Source organism: Salmo salar, chromosome ssa11 (genome assembly GCF_905237065.1).
Source record: "Salmo salar chromosome ssa11, Ssal_v3.1, whole genome shotgun sequence".
Lineage (NCBI taxonomy): Eukaryota > Metazoa > Chordata > Actinopteri > Salmoniformes > Salmonidae > Salmo > Salmo salar.
Window position 1 is genome coordinate 15,150,105 of NC_059452.1, and position 17,261 is coordinate 15,167,365.

The 17,261-nt window shown below is 43.6% G+C and overlaps 1 protein-coding gene across 4 annotated transcripts in view; it reads left to right on the forward strand.

Annotated features, from left to right (window-relative positions):
• Positions 1 to 2,873: 2,873 nt before the first annotated feature.
• The window catches only part of acsf3 (acyl-CoA synthetase family member 3), a 59,935-nt gene continuing 45,547 nt past the window's right edge, over positions 2,874 to 17,261 (forward strand). The window contains exons 1-3 of one of the 4 annotated variants that reach the window (XM_014126850.2): positions 2,874 to 2,954; positions 3,579 to 4,371; positions 6,166 to 6,321. In XM_014126850.2, coding sequence (XP_013982325.1) covers positions 3,667 to 4,371; positions 6,166 to 6,321 — 861 coding nt within the window. In that variant the 5' untranslated portion in view covers positions 2,874 to 2,954; positions 3,579 to 3,666. The other 3 variants (XM_014126852.2, XM_014126851.2, XM_045689072.1) reach the window with 3 other exon arrangements.

Here is a 17,261-nt window from a genome sequence, read left to right on the forward strand (position 1 = left end):
ATGTTTGGGATGCGGAACAGTTGGACGTGGCCGAGGGCTAAACTGGGTCAGAGCGACACAGATGGAGCCAAACTCCCAGTGGGTCACTATCAGCAGAACACGAAAAATAACAGCCTTTGAATCTTGACAGAAATGATCTGTTCGCCTACAAAGTATTATTCGCTGTATAAAAAAAACATCCAGAACGAAACGAGCACTTGAAATCCAAATTAGGTCAGGTAGCTTGCTAGGGGCAAACCCCAGGCTCCAAAGTCATCTGGATTTCTGGATTGCTTAAATTTAATGGAAGATGTGCTTTTGTCAAAATTCTCTCCCTGATGTCAGGTATCACATACGTGGTTAATGCAAAAAAAAAAGAAAGTTGTTTTACACTTCAGTAGAGACTCGAGAGGTTTCTTTTCATGTTACTTTGAAAGAACATGACAGAGTTATCCTGAGAAGAGACACTGTATATCCCTTACAACTGGTGTGAGGACTCTGTAATCACCGAAGGAGATGGAACTGCTGACGTTTGGAAAAGGGTACAGTAGTAAAGCTCAGGGAATTGCCCCAGAAAGCTAGCATGTGGGCCTTTCATAGTAGACATTTTAATTAACGGTTCAGCATAAACCAAACATGTTTTTGCACAGATGGGGAGCACTAGGCATCAGTGAGGTCCCAGTCAAGTCCCAAAGAGTGTACGGAGCACAGCTATCCAGTCATAGCAAAGCATGTGATACAATTCCTCTCCAGACAGCTCTGTAAGAAGATAAACACTGTGTTAACCAAGGAGAGTGTCTCTTGTTCTGTTATTTATTCCCTCTGAGTTGAAAATATTTCTAAGAGCTTTTCTAACAAATAACCTCGGTGCCTCCGCATCGATCATTTTGAAAAGACTCAAAAGAGAGTGGAAAGGTCATCCATTCACTCGTAATCATTCCTTAGCAAAAGATTGAATGCATTTTTGTTCGCTTTGTACAGCAAAATCCTCAGCTGGCTTTTGAAAGCATCAACAACTTCTCCCAACAAGAAAAAAAGCTGTATCTCTGTCTTTCGCCTAGAATAAACCATTGCCCAAGGAGACATATCCCAGTAAGCTTGGGTACAGCCCAAACGCAGTGGTCCCGGCCGTGGTGGTTAGTATGTGGGTGGTGTGAGATAGTCATATGTTTACAGTGCTGCATCTCTTGGATGGAAGTCAAGTTTGCAGCTGCAGCTCAGAATAATTCATCGCCCCCTCCACGCCCGGGAGGATCCACAGGTAGTTGATGAAGTGGCAGTGCCAAGCGTCCCAACTGGCGAAGACAAAGCGCAGCTGCTGAGAGTCAACGCGGCCAGATGCCGCTGCCGACGTACCATGTGTTCCAAGTGGGGCAAGAGGGGGAGAGTAGAGGCGCTTGCCAAGATCATTCTCACATGGTGCCAACCTGACACATGTTCTGGCACTCCCGACGGTTTCTTCTCCCAGCTCGCTCCTCTCCTTCCCTCAGATATGAGGGGGTCCTCTCTCACTCTCACACACTCTCTCCTGTCTGAAGTCTTATGCCAGTCCTGTGCCAACCGAAAGGGGAGTTGGCGCCCGCTGCCGGCCAAGTTGCACTCCCGCTCCGGAGCTCCGTCAAGACGGCAGGCACTGGCTGGCATCCTGAGAGGAGAGCGGAGTGCCAAGCGTCTGTTCGCCAGGTCACCATGCCCCCCATTGTGTCCATCCCAGTATGCCTCTCCAGAGCAGCTCCATGTGTAGTGCTGAGTGGCTGGAATTCCAGATCTGCCTTATGGTATGTGTCAGCAACATGGCTGACCTCGACAGCCGCAAATAAGCCGTTTTAATCCAAACAAACATGGTGTTTGTGACCAAAGTACAAACGTAGAAAACAAAAATATGTATCCACATTCGACAGTTTAGGTCGTATCAGTATAGCGGTGTCATCTGTATGAATAATTACTGAGCCAATATTCTGATAAAGGGATGCTCTATGAAGATGATATAGCTGCTGGTGGCATCTTCTCGACTGGCGTTTCCTCTGCGAATGGAATGGCTCTCCCTTTGACGATACTACTTCTGAAACTGGAGGGGAGTTTTTCTGAGACAAAGCCTACAGTTTCATAGGAACATGCCATCCTCGTTTGCAATGTAGGGGTTCAGGGAAGTGAAAACTTTTTGAATGAGTGCCATGTCTGAACAATTCTTATCTGAGGCCCGCGACTGCCAGCTGGTGGCTGAATGTGCCCGGCTCTGTGAGATGATGCCAAGCTAGTTGGCACACTGGAGAAGTGGCATAGAGTGATCTAATGCCAAAACAACTCTGTGTGGTGCATATCCCACTTTCTCTCCTAGTCCATCTCCCTCATGGCCCATGTCTTAGTTTGAATTGACACGTGTTCACAACAGAAGTCTTAGTGAGATTCTCAACAACAGATGCCACCAGGTTGAGGCAAGAGGAGGTGGAAAGAGATTAAAGTTTGCAAACTCCAAACATTGAGATTTGACATAGTTTACATTAATGAATGGGTTACTCATAGTCATAGAGGTTATATTAAGAGGTCAGTGAAGTCTTCTACCACTTGATTCCTCACCACTCTTGATCCAGGAAAACAAATCCCCTCCCAAAATAAAATAGAATTACCAAATCGCATAAACATAACTCAATTAAATGTACAACAATCTAGCAAAAGGTTATTGGCTCTTTTGTGTTAAAGTGGAGTAGCATCTCCTCTTACTCCACACCTTTTCCTGGAAAGTGTAGCCTAACATCATAATAAAGCACAGATACATCTGTGTTTTAAAGTAGTCAAGCATTGCAGTATGAAAAAGACTTGTTTGTACTATTGTTTATATATCCTGCAAATTTAACAAAACCTGGCTTTTCAGATTGCTTTGTTCCGTGTTTCACAACCAGAACCCTGAACTCTAGCTCCGGTTTCCATTCGGAGTTTTATTGTGATGCACCGTCACGAGAATGACCGGTGTTTGGGTAAGGTGAATATTTACATTAGCAGTAGGTTTGAATTACCAGGTTAGCAAACATTGCGCTCTTTGAGAAAACGGATATCGTTTAAACATACTAACATCGCATGTTAGAATGTAAAACACAGTCGGGTTTTCTCGCTAAAAATCAGTCTTCACCAGCATGATCTAGCTAGCTCAGTTAGCTAGCTGCTATTTATGAGCATATTCATTGAGTGGTGTTACGTTAGCTAACCAGTTAGCTGCACCATTACCCTCAAGTCCAAAGATCAAGTCAGGTGACAGACTGTTGAAGTTGCAGAGCTACTTCACTGTATCTGTAAAAGCTAAACTGTATTCTAAAGTGATTGAAGCAAAAACCAACAGTGTGCTCACACCACAAACTGATTATATTCTGTGCCACTGCCTGTCCCTGAAGGATTTGTCCTTTCAAAATAAACAGCTTGGCATAGCAAGATATTTGCCAGCAGTCTAGCCTGCACAGTATTCATAGAGGTGTCACTGTGGATAAAGGCTAACTGCAAGCCTGTCAGAAATACAGTCATATCACTATAGCAGGGATAGCGTATATTCTTATGAAAACAATTTCACTTAGCCTATGTTAATTATGAATCTCTCTCAAAATGAACAGGTATTCCAATGTGACCATTGTGTGGCTTGACAGGATGGACTTTTTATGAGGATAACATTGGTAGCTTTGAGCAGCATAGTCTCCCATCATGTTGCCAGGGGCAGTACGTCACTCAGTCCCTCTGTGGCGCTCTGCTTTGGCCTCTGGCTGCTTGCAGTGTGAGGCAGGGCCAGGGAGATGGCTGCTGGGACAGGTCCTAAGGAGAGCCTACACCTCCACAAGAGCAAGGCAGGCTGCAGCAGGGGACAGTGCCCCTGTGTTTTCCAGAGCCCAAGTGTACAGGGACAAGCTTGCCATAGTGGATGACAGTGGGAGCCACAGCTACAGGGACTTGTATGGCAGTAGTAGGGGCCTGGCTGTGCGTATCAAGGCAGCTCTGGACTGTCCCTCTGGGGACCTGCAGGGGAAGCGCATCTCCTTCCTGTGCGCCAACGATGCCTCGTACACGGTAGCCCAGTGGGCATCCTGGATGTGTGGCGGCACGGCCGTGCCTCTCTACAGGAAGCACCCTCCATCTGAGCTGGAGTACATCATCTCTGACTCCCAGAGCTCCCTGCTGGTGGCTGGGCAGCCGTACGCAGACATCATGGAGCCCCTGGCCCACAGACTGGGACTGCCCTACCTGCAGCTGCCCCCCACCTCCAGCCTCAGCTCCCTGCTGGAAGCCCCAGAGAACCAGCCTGAGCCTGGAATCACAGACTGGGCCCAGCGTCCTGCCATGATCATCTACACCAGCGGCACCACAGGCAGGCCCAAAGGGGTTCTCCACACTCACAGCAACATTCAGGCCATGGTAAATTGATTATTCAATTGTTATATGCATGAATTGTGAGCATAAGATGAATACTATTGTAATTCTGTACACTGCCTTTTATCATAATGATGTACTGAGGCATGTTGAATATTTGATCAGTCTGAAGGTTGGACTGAATTTTGAAAATTAAACTTCAGCTTTTTTTCATTACTGATACTAATCAGGTTTCCATCCAACCTTTTTAGGGCTCCTGAGTGGCGCAGCAGTCTAAGGCACTGCATCTCAGTGTTTGAGGCGTCACTACAGACACCCTGGTTCGAATCCAGGCTGTATTACAACCGGCCGTGATTGGGAGTCCCATAGGGCGGTTCACATTTGGCCCAGCGTCGTCTGGGTTTGGCCGGTGTAGGCTGTCATTGTAAATAAGAATTTGTTCTTAACTGACTTGCCTAGTTAAAATAAAGGTTCAATTAAAATTTAGAGTAAAGTACGTATCGGATATAAAAATATCATGACAGTCCTGAAGGAAACATAACATTTTTGGTAAACTTTCCAAACATCGACAAAATAAGGTGTCGGTAAAATGAATAATGCAAGAAATGTAGGTGGAAACGCTGTTATGAGCAAATATTGATATAATAATCATCATATCAAAGTAAACTTGGAGTCACGTGATGATATGTTGTGTGGTCATCCCACTACAACTCGTTGGGAAACCATGCAGTTTATTAAGCTTCAGATGAAATAAGTTATGATGAACTTCACAGGGTGGTGAAAGTGCAAGGTGATGAGCTTGTTGCTGCTTTCAATGCTAAATATCGAGGGTCTTATTCTTCTGACATGATCTTCGATGCTTGGCTGCCGTTTGACAAATAAAATAAATATCGCTTTTTTCCATAATAATCTCATCGTGTAGGCTATAACGCAAAATGTTTTGAGACAACTGTCAGTAGAGTTGAAAATGCGATGGAAACTCGTATAACTTCATTTTTATTTGGTACATGGAAATTTAACCGCAAAAAACATGTTTATGTACTACGTCATCACGCACAGCCTTTTATCTGCAACAAGTCAATTAAATGAAAACATAACTCATTGTTTTTTATAAGGATTTTATAATATTCGCATGAAAACCTGTTGCCAGTTAGATGGAAACATAGTTAATGTTAGTATTTTTTTAATGTTTTATTTCCTGGTGTCGGTACTGTGAACTTCAGAGAAGTATTTTTCTCTTGAAGTATTAATAGGGGTTCTGTTGAGTTTTCTGTAGCCCTTTGGTAGTACGTAAGGGTGGGTTGGCGGAGGTTACACATACGACGGACACAGTGTCGTTTTGCTTTTGTTCCACATGAGCTTTCTGAATAATCGGCCAAATTATTTCATTACATGGGGCACTTCAGGCTGTGGAGGATTTATTTTGGTACATTTTCAACCACAATTGACCTGCATGTCCAATAGACTGGAAAATTAGATCACCCTCAATTAAGGAGCTTCATTTGGAAACGACAAGCCCAGGGAGGGAGCTCGGTGAGGAGACACAGAAGAGAAGGTTCCTGGAAGGTTGAGCGCTTGGGGACACTATCCATTCCCTCTGCTCCTTCCAGCTATCTGGCCCTGCTCACTAAAGACAGGGGTCAACTCTCTTCTTGCTCGGTGGTTACATTAATAAGTATGTTTGATAAGGAGTGAAAGAAACCTTCAGGCAGGACCACCATGAACGCTTTTGAGTGAGCTACCCATCATTATGTAGAAAGGAAATGTCCAAAGAACTGGTAGGAACACATTGTATGACCAAATAGCTCAGTGGATCTCTCATGTCTCCCTCTCTCCCAGGTTCAGGGTCTGGTGTCAGAGTGGGGCTGGTCCAGAGATGATGTCATCCTTCACACCTTGCCCCTGCACCACGTCCACGGCATCGTCAACAAGCTGCTCTGCCCTCTCTGGGTGGGTGCCACCACCGTCATGCTGCCTACCTTCCAGCCTCAGAAGGTACATTGCAACTATAGTACACTACTACTGCTACTACTACTTGTAACATGCTGTTTCAGTTGACTCCCACCTCATGTCCTGTCTGTGTGCTGTCAGGTATTCTACTGCAGTCTGCCTTGTGTGTGTTAGCAGTAAGTAGTGCTCTGTAAGGGACTTGCGGGGATCCACTCCACAGACCTGAACAATGGAGACACACCGGGGTGGGAGGCGGGTGGGGAGTAGACGGGGGCTGCTGTTCAACCTTATCGGCTAGTTGTCAGCCATTGGCGCTAATTGTAGCAGTGTTGCTGTGCTGAAAGCACCGGGCCGGGGGCGTCAATAACAGAGCCTGGAGCTGAGCTGACATGGACAGGTCCATGATGCCCCCTCTGCCTCATCCCGCCGGGCCGCTGGGGGTCAGGGGTGGAGGCAGCCAGGCAGGCAGGCAGTGCTCCCCCCCAGACTGTCACACTAAGCGTTTGGGGCTGGGTGATGGATTGCCCTGTGTGGCTTTGTATCTGACCACGCCAACTCACAGCACAGGCTTTAGAGCCAGATCAATCGATGAGGTGACATTGAAGGATGATAGTGCTTGTTTGGAGGGGTGGTGGTAGAGTAGGTTAGGGGGGTGGTGTCAGAGGGGTTTTAAGGTCTAGGAGAACTTAATGGGAGTCAAGGGTATGATTGACAGGTAAGGGCTGTAGAGGACAACCAATAAAGAGGAGGTTTACTGTAGTATCAGAGCATTTCACTTTCTTTGTACCTAACCTGACCTTGTGTACAAAATAGACAGCAGACGCTTTGCTCTCACCCCTAAGGACGCCTTGTAGATTTTTCTTTCATTTTCTTGAAGTCATAATGAGAAACAAATCGATATACTATAATATATTAATGTAGCTCCAGGCTTTTTCTGAGTGACTGTCTAATAGACCGGTTAGACATTTTACTGAGAGTACACTATATTTACAAACCTTGTAGACACCCCTTCAAATGAGTGGATTTGGCTATTTCGGCCGCACCCGTTGCTGATAGGTGTATAAAATCGGGCACACAGCCATGCAATCTCCATAGACAAACATTGGCAGTGGAATGGCCTTACTGAAGAGCTCAGTGACTTTCAACGTGGCACCATCATAGGATGCCACCTTTCCAACAAGTCAGTTCGTCAAATTTCTGCCCTGCTAGAGCTGCCCTGGTCAACTGTAAGTGCTGTTATTGTGAAGTTGAAACATCTAAGAGCAACAACGGCTCAGCCACGAAGTGGTAGGCCACACAAGCTCACAGAACAGGACCGCTGAAACTTGTACTGTAGCATGTAAAAATTGTCTGTCCTTTGTTGCAACACTCACTACAGAGTTCCAAACTGCCTCTGGAAGCAACATCAGCCCAAGAAATGTTAGTATGGACTTTCATGAAATGAGTTTCCATGGTCGAGCAGCTGAACGTACACAAGCCTAAGATCACCATGCGCAATGTGAAGCGTCGGCTGGAAAGGTGTAAAGCTCGCTGCCATTGGACTCTTGAGCAGTGGAAACGCGTTCTCTGGAGGGATGAATCACGCTTCACTATCTGGCAGTCCGACACATGAATCTGGGTTTGGCGGATGCCAGGAGAACGTTACCTGCCCCAATGCATAGTGCCAAATGTAAAGTTTGGTGAAGGTGGAATAATGGTCTGGGGCTGTTTTTCATGATTTGGACTAGGCCCCTTAGTTCCAGTGAAGGGAAATCTTAATGCTACATCATACAATGGCATTCTAGACTGTTCTGTGCTTCCAACTTTGTGACAACAGTTTGGGGAAGGCCCTTTTCTGTTTCAGCATGACAATGCCCCCGAGGTCCATACAGAAATAGTTTGTCGAGATCGGTGTGGAAGAACTTGACTGGTCTGCACAGAGCCCTGATCTTAACCCCATCGAACACCTTTGGGATGAATTGGAATGCTGATTGCGAGCCAAGCCTAATTGCCCAACATCAGTGCCCGACTTCGCTAATGCTCTTGTGACTGAATGGAAGCAAGTTCCCGCAGCAATGTTCCAACATCTAGTGGAAAGCCTTCCCAGAAAAGTGGAGTCTGTTATAGCAGCAAAGGGGGGACCAACTCCATATTAATGCCCATGATTTTGGAATGAGATGTTCGATGAGCAGGTGTCCACAGACTTTTGGTCATTTAGTGTATGATAATTGTGGAAAATACATGCATTATTGCCCCTAATGGACATACCTGTGGTTGGAACTAGATGAAGGATAACCAGTTACAGACAAGGAGACAGAGAAGGGAGGCTAGACATGGACATTGAGTGCTGACTGACTGAGGTAATGTGTGTTTGTGTGTGCAGGGCTTTTTCTGGATCATAGTGGGGCATAGCTGGTGGGTGTAGTCGCTATCCGGAAATTTTGTAGGCCGCGGTGACAAAATGTATCTGTTTTAAAGCTAATTTCCTGATATTCTACACATTTTGCCATGAGGCTGAGAATTAAAGCACATTTCCAGCAATTCTACACATCTTGCCTTTGGGCTGGCCATTTGCGGTTTTAAAGCTAATTTCCTGCAATTCTACACATTTTGCCATGGCTTATGCTATCTGAGTGACTCAAACATTACAACAAAATCAATGGGGGCCCCATGCCATGACAAAAACACTCCTGAATGCATAATTGCATAACATTTTTGATTCTCCCTGACTGTCTAGCTTTTATTTTGGTGATTGTTAGTTCTCAAAGATTATCTTATTTAAAAATATATAGGTCTACCTTTTAGTTTTAGTTGTTACGTTTTAGTTGTTTAAGTTTACTCTGAAAACATTATTCCATCCCGAAATAAATATATATATATATATATATATATATATATATATATATATATATACTGCTCAAAAAAATAAAGGGAACACTTAAACAACACAATGTAACTCCAAGTCAATCACACTTCTGTGAAATCAAACTGTCCACTTAGGAAGCAACACTGATTGACAATAAATTTCACATGCTGTTGTGCAAATGGAATAGACAACAGGTGGAAATTATAGGCAATTAGCAAGACACCCCCAATAAAGGAGTGGTTCTGCAGGTGGGGACCACAGACCACTTCTCAGTTCCTATGCTTCCTGGCTGATGTTTTGGTCACTTTTGAATGCTGGCGGTGCTTTCACTCTAGTGGTAGCATGAGACGGAGTCTACAACCCACACAAGTGGCTCAGGTAGTGCAGCTCATCCAGGATGGCACATCAATGCTGTGGCAAGAAAGTTTGCTGTGTCTGTCAGCGTAATGTCCAGAGCATGGAGGCGCTACCAGGAGACAGGCCAGTACATCAGGAGACGTGGAGGAGGGCAACAACCCAGCAGCAGGACCTCTACCTCCGCCTTTGTGCAAGGAGGAGCAGGAGGAGCACTGCCAGAGCCCTGCAAAATGACCTCCAGCAGGCCACAAATGTGCATGTGTCTGCTCAAACGGTCAGAAACAGACTCCATGAGGGTGGTATGAGGGCCCGACATCCACAGGTGGGGGTTGTGCTTACAGCCCAACACCGTGCAGGACATTTGGCATTTGCCAGAGAACACCAAGATTGGCAAATTTGCCACTGGCGCCCTGTGCTCTTCACAGATGAAAGCAGGTTCACACTGAGCACGTGACAGACATGACAGAGTCTGGAGACGCCGTGGAGAACGTTCTGCTGCCTGCAACATCCTCCAGCATGACCGGTTTGGCGGTGGGTCAGTCATGGTGTGGGGTGGCATTTCTTTGGGGGGGCCGCACAGCCCTCCATGTGCTCGCCAGAGGTAGCCTGACTGCCATTAGGTACCGAGATGAGATCCTCAGACCCCTTGTGAGACCATATGCTGGTGCGGTTGGCCCTGGGTTCCTCCTAATGCAAGACAATGCTACCTGAGCCACTTGTGTGGGTTGTAGACTCCGTCTCATGCTACCACAAGAGTGAAAGCACCGCCAGCATTCAAAAGTGACCAACACATCAGCCAGGAAGCATAGGAACTGAGAAGTGGTCTGTGGTCACCACCTGCACAACCACTCCTTTATTGGGGGTGTTTTGCTACTAGCCTATATTTTCCACCTGTTGTCTATTCCATTTGCACAACAGCATGTGAAATTTATTGTCAATCAGTGTTGCTTCTTAAGTGGACAGTTTGATTTCACAGAAGTGTGATTGACTTGGAGTTACATTGTGTTGTTTAAGTGTTCCCTTTATTTTTTTGAGCAGTGTGTGTGTATATATATATATAAATATATTTATTGGAGCTGGTGGGAGGAGCTATTGAAGGACGCGCTCATTGAAATGGAATGGTGTCAAACATGTGGAAACCACATTTATTCCATTTCAGCCATTACAATGATATATATATATATATATACAGTTGAAGTCGGAAGTTTACATACACTTAGGTTGTAGTCAATAAAACTCGTTTTTCATCCACTCCACAAATTTCTTGTTAGCAAACTATAGTTTTAGCAAGTCGGTTAGCACATCAACTTTGTGCATGACACAAGTAATTCCAACAATTGTTTACAGACAGATTATTTCACTTATAATTCACCTGATCACAATTCCAGTGGGTCAGAAGTTTACATCCAAAATGATGTCATGGCTTTAGAAGCTTCTAAAAGGCTAATTGACATCATTTGAGTCAATTGGAGGTGTACCTGTGGATGTATTTCAAGGCCTACCTTCAAACTCAGTGCCTCTTTGCTTGGCATCATGGGAAAATCAAAGAAATCAGCCAAGACCTCAGAAAAAGAATTGTAGACCTGCACAAGTCTGGTTCATCCTTGGTAGCAATTTCCAAATGCCTGAAGGTACCACGTTCATCTGTACAAACAATAGTACGCAAGTATAAACACCAGGGACCACGCAGCCGTCATACCGCTCAGGAAGGAGACGCATTCTGTCTCCTAGAAATCTATGTACTTTGGTGTGAAAAGTGCAAATCAATCCCAGAACAACAGCAAAGGACCCTGTGAAGATGGAGGAAACAGGTACAAAAGTATCTATATTCACAGTCAAACGAGTCCTATATCGACATAACCTGAAAGGCCGCTCAGCAAGGAAGAAGCCACTGCTCCAAAACTGCCATAAAAAAGCCAGACTACAGTTTGCAACTGCAGATGGGGACAAAGATCGTACTTTTTGGAGAAATGTCCTCTGGCCTGATGAAACAAAAATAGAACTGTTTGGCCATACTCACCATCGTTATGTTTGGAGGAAAAAGGGGAGGCTAGCAAGCAGAAGAACACCATCCCAACCGTGAAGCACGGGGGTGGCAGCATCATGTTGTGGGGATGCTTTGCTGCAGGAGGGAGGGACTGGTGCACTTCGCAAAATAGATGACATCATGAGGACGGAAAATTATGTGGATATATTGAAGCAACATCTCAAGACATCATTCAGGAAGTTAAAGCTTGGTCGCAAATGGGTCTTCCAAATGGACAATGACCCCAAGCATGCTTCCAAAGTTGTGGCAAAATGGCTGAAGAACAACAAAGTCAAGGTATTGGAGTGGCCATCACAAAGCCCTGACCTCAATCAATCCTATAGAAAATTTGTGGGCAGAACTGAAAAAGCGTGTGCGAGCAAGGAGGCCTACAAACCTGACTCAGTTACTCCAGCTTTGTCAGGAGGAATGGGCCAAAATTCACCCAACTTATTGTGGGAAGCTTGTGGAAGGCTACCCAAAACATTTGACCCAAGTTAAACAATTTAAAGGCAATACTACCAAATACTAATTGAGTGTATGCAAACTTATGACCCACTGGGAATGTGATGAAAGAAATAAAAGCTGAGATAAATCGTTCTCTCAACTATTATTCTGACATTTCACATTCTTAAGATAAAGTGGTGATCTTAACTGACCTAAGACAGGGTATTTTTACTAGGATTAAATGTCAGGAATTGTGAAAAACTGAGTTTAAATGTATTTGGCTAAGGTGTATGTAAACTTCCGACTTCAACTGTATACTGAACAAAAATATAAATGCAGCGATTCTACTGAGTTACAGTTCATAGAATTAACCCGGTAATTGAAATAAATTTGTTAGGCCCTAATTTATGGATTTCAGATGACTGGGCAGGAGTGCAGCCATTGGTGGGCCTGGGAGTGCATAGGCCTACCCACTTGGGAGCCAGGCCCATCCACTGTGTAGCCAGGCCCAGACAATCAGAATTCGTTTTTCCCCACAAAAGGGCTTTATTCAGACAGAAATACTCCTCAGTTTCATCAGCTGTCCAGGTGGCTGGTCTCAGACTATGCTGCAGTTGAAGAAGCCAGATATGGAGGTCCTGGGCTGGTGTGGTTACACATGGTCTGCGGTTGTGATGCCAGTTGGACGTACTGGCAAATTCCCTAAAATGACGTTGGAAGCGGCTTATGGTAGAGAAATTAACATTTAATTCTCTGGCGATAGCTCTGGTGGACATTCCTGCAGTCATCATGCCAATTGCACACTCCCTCAAAACTTGTGGCATTGTGTTGTGTGACAAAACTGCACATTTTATAGTGGCCTTTTATTGTCCCTGGCACAAGGTGCACCTGTGTGATGATCATGCTGTTTAATCAGCTTCTTGATATGTCACACCTGTCAGATGTGTATATGAACACACACACTACCGGTCAAAAGTTTTAGAACACCTACTCATTCAAGGGTTTTTCTTTAAAAAAAATTACAATTTCTACATTATAGAATAATAGTGAAGATATCAAAACTATGAAATAACACACATGGAATCATGTAGTAACCAAAAAAGTGTTAAACAAATCAAATAGCCACCCTTTGCCTTGATGACAGCTTTGCTCACGCTTGGCATTCTCTCAACCAGCTTCATGTGGTAGTCACCTGGAATGCATTTCAATTAACAGGTGTGCCTTGTTAAAGTTAATTTGTGGAATTTCTTTCCCTCTTAATGCGTTTGAGTCAATCAGTTGTATTGTGACAAGGTAGGGGTGGTATACAGATGATAGCCCTATTTGGCAAAAGACCAAGTCCATATTATGGCAAGAACAGCTCAAATAAGCAAAGAGAAACGACAGTCCATCATTACTTTAAGACATGAAGGTCAGTCAATACGGTACATTTTTCAAGGTACTTTGAACGTTTCTTCAAGTGCAGTTGCAAAAACCTTCAAGCGCTATGATGAAACTGGCTCTCAAGAGGACCTCCACATGAATGGAAGACCCAGAGTTACCTCTGCTGCTGAGGATAGTGTTCATTAGTGTTATCGCCCAAATAAATGCTTCACAGAGTTCAAGTAACAGACACATCTCAACAGCAACTGTTCAGAGGAGACTGTGAATCAAACCTTCATGGTCAAATTGCTGCAAAGAAACCACTACTAAAGGACACCACTAATAATAAGAGAGTCTCACAAAGACCGCCGTGTCTTTGTGAGACGCGGTGTGGGTGAACGGATGATCTCTGCATGTATATTTCCCATCGGAAAGAATGGAGGAGGAGGTGTTATGATGTGGGGGTGCTTTGCTGGTGACACTGTCTGTAATTTATTTAGAATTCAAGGCACACTTAACCAGCATGGCTAGCACAGCATTCTGCAGCGATACACCATCCCATCTGGTTTGGACTTAGTGGGACTATAATTTGTTTTTCAACAGGACAATGACCGAACACACTTACAGGCTGTGTAAGGGCTATTTTACCAAGAAGGAGAGTGATGGAGTGCTGCATCAGATGACCTGGCCTCCACAATCCCCTGACCTCAACCAAATTGAGATGGTTTGGGATGAGCAGAGTGAAGGAAAAGCAGCCAGCATATGTGGGAACTCCTTCAAGACTGTTGGAAGCTGGTTGAGAGAATGCCAAAAGTGTGCAAAGCTGTCATCAAGGCAAAGGGTGGCTATTTGAAGAATCTCAAATATAAAATCTATTTTGATTTGTTTAACACTTTTTTGGTTCCTACACGATTCCATATGTGTTGTTTCATAGTTTTGATGTCTTCACTATTATTCTACAATGTAGAAAATAGTAAAAATAAAGAGAAACTCGTGAATGAGTAGGTGTTCTAAAACTTCTGACCGGTAGTGTGTGTGTTACCCTTCAAAAGTTTGGGGTCACTTAGAAATATCTTTGTTTTCCATGAAAACATACATGAAATGAGTTGCAAAATGAATATGAAATATAGTCAAGACGTTGACAAGGTTCTAAAATTTTTTTTTTGAAACAATAATTGTGTCCTACAAACTTTTCTTTCGTCAAAGAATCCTCCATTTGCAGCAATTACAGCTTTGCAGACCTTTGGCATTATAGTTGTTAATTTGTTGAGGTAATCTGAAGAGATTTCACCCCATGCTTCCTGAAGCACCTCCCACAAGTTGGATTGGCTTGATGAGCACTTCTTACGTACCATACGGTCAAGCTGCTCTCACAACAGCTCATTAGGGTTGAGATCCAGTGACTGTGCTGGCCACTCCATTATAGACAGAATACCAGCTGGCTGCTTCTTCCCTAAATAGTTCTTGCATAATTTGGAGCTGTGCTTTGGGTCATTGTCCTGTTGTAGGAAGATTTTTGGCTGCAATTAAGCGCTGCCCACAGGGTATGGCATGGTGTTGCAAAATGGAGTGATAGCCTTCCTTCTTCAAGATCCCTTTTAGCCTGTACAAATCTCCCACTTTACCACCACCAAAGCACCCCCAGACCATCACATTGCCTCCACTATGCTTAACAGATGGCGCCAAGCACTCCTCCAGCATCTTTTAATTTTTTCTGCGTCTCACGAATGTTCTTCTTTGTGATCCCAACACCTCAAACTTACATTAGTCTGTCCATAACACTTTTTTACAATCTTCCTCTGTCCATTGTCTGTGTTCTTTTGCCCATCTTAATTTTTTTTTTTTTATTGGCCAGTCTGAGATATGGCTTTTTCTTTGCAACTCTGCCTAGAAGGCCAGCATCCCGGAGTTGTCTCTTCACTGTTGACATTGAGACTGGTGTTTTGCGGGTACTTTTTAATGAAGCTGCCAGTTGAGGACTTGTGAGGCTTCTGTTTCTCAAACTAGACACTCTAATGAGCCTGTAATCGAACCCACAAATGCTGATGCTCCAGATACTCAACTAGTCTAAAGAAGGCCAGTTTTATTGCTTCTTTAATCAGGACAACAGTTTTCAGCTGGGCTAACATATTGCAAAAGGGTTTTCTAATGATCAATTAGCCTTTTAAAATTATAAACTTGGATGAGCTAACACAACGTGCCATTGGAACACAGGAGTGATGGTTGCTGATAATGGGCCTCTGTACACCTATGTAGATATTTCATAAAAAATCTGCAGTTTCCAGCTACAATAGTTATTTACAACATTAACAATGTCTACACTGTATTTCTGATCAATTTGATGTTATTTTAATGGTCAGAAAATGTGCTTTTCTTACAAAAACAAGGACATTATTAAGTGACCCCAAACTTTTGAATGGTATATATATATATATATAAACCAGTCAGAAGTTTGGACACACCTACTCATTCAAGGGTTTTTATTTGTACAATTTTCTACATTGTAGAATAATAGTGAAGACATCAAAAGTATGAAATAACACATATGGAATCATGTAGTTAAACAAATCAAAATGGGCAGAGAAGCACGGGGCAGTTATCTGTCCAAGGGAATTTACTTCCTAAATAGTTATATGATTAGGGTATAGTTTACTGCATTGCGTAGATGTAAATATTGATCACATATATTTCTCCGTCTGAAAATCTTCCCTCTCCTAAAAGGTATGCTATGAAAATAGCTCAAGTCTCTCCAACTCTGCTCTCTTTAAACTACATCTATCATATTGGTTGATATAGTCCTGTAATACAGATAGTCTAATATAAGGACCATGTGAGAATCTCTGGTAATTTAACCTATTTTTATTTTTGCGTATTTGATATTGCCTATAGGGCGCATAATTGCGGGCGGAGTGCGGTATGAAAAGCTGTGGATGTGGACTGGAGCGGGATTACGAAATCGTTCCTCCGCAGACTTCTACTGTGCACCATAACAGTGAAGCCTGTAGTTAGAGCTGTTCATTAATGTGCCAGTGTGAAAAATAGAGAATTAGCTAAGGAAACTGACAGATCAATAACATTACATTCCGTACTGAATAATAAAAACTCACATTGCATTGAAAAAACATCAGAATATTGGTCTTCAATCGTTTAATTTTATTGTTTGATTCAGGTCTAGTGTGATTGAGGAAAAAAGAATAGCTAAAGTTAGCCAACTTTTGGCAAGCTCTCAACGGTACATAAACTTACAAAAGCTAGCCAAGTTCATTTACTTCTGTTGAAGCGGAACAAAACAATGTCTACAAAACATTTCCATACAAACAATAGCTGTTATAGATAGCGATATGAGGTGGCTATTATTACTATCTGACAGATAGCTGGCTAGAGTAGCTAATTAATTCAACTCAGTCAAGAGGGGATGAACCATTAGCTAACATTACTGTACATGTCAGTTACAATACTAGGTCAGCACTGCGAATAAACACTAGTTTAGTTCTTTCCTGTTAAGTTAAACAACAGTTACCTTGCCAGCTACATCAGTAAACTAAAGAGTAGCCAGTTCTTGCTTTTACAACTTGGTGAAAGAGCGCAACACATACACACTGAACTATGCTCAACTCTCCTGTGCTGGTCCAGCCAGCCTACCAGAAGCTTTTCCCTCTGACAGCCTGCGCTGTGGTGTCCACTTGGTCCTAAATCCAGCCAACCGCTCTGAGGCGTCCGCATGGTCCTAAAGCACACCTAAAACTGAGGGGGACAAAAATGCAATTTCAGAATGTGGGGAGGACATGACCCCCCCGTCCCCAGTGAAAGTTGCGCCCCTGGTTTTAATATATTATCATTAGCAATGGATGTTAAAAAAACTGATTTAATTAACTTACTGTGTGAGGTGAAGAGAAAATTACTTAGAATCTCAACTTAATAGTGGTTGACCTGGTGAGTTAAGACAAT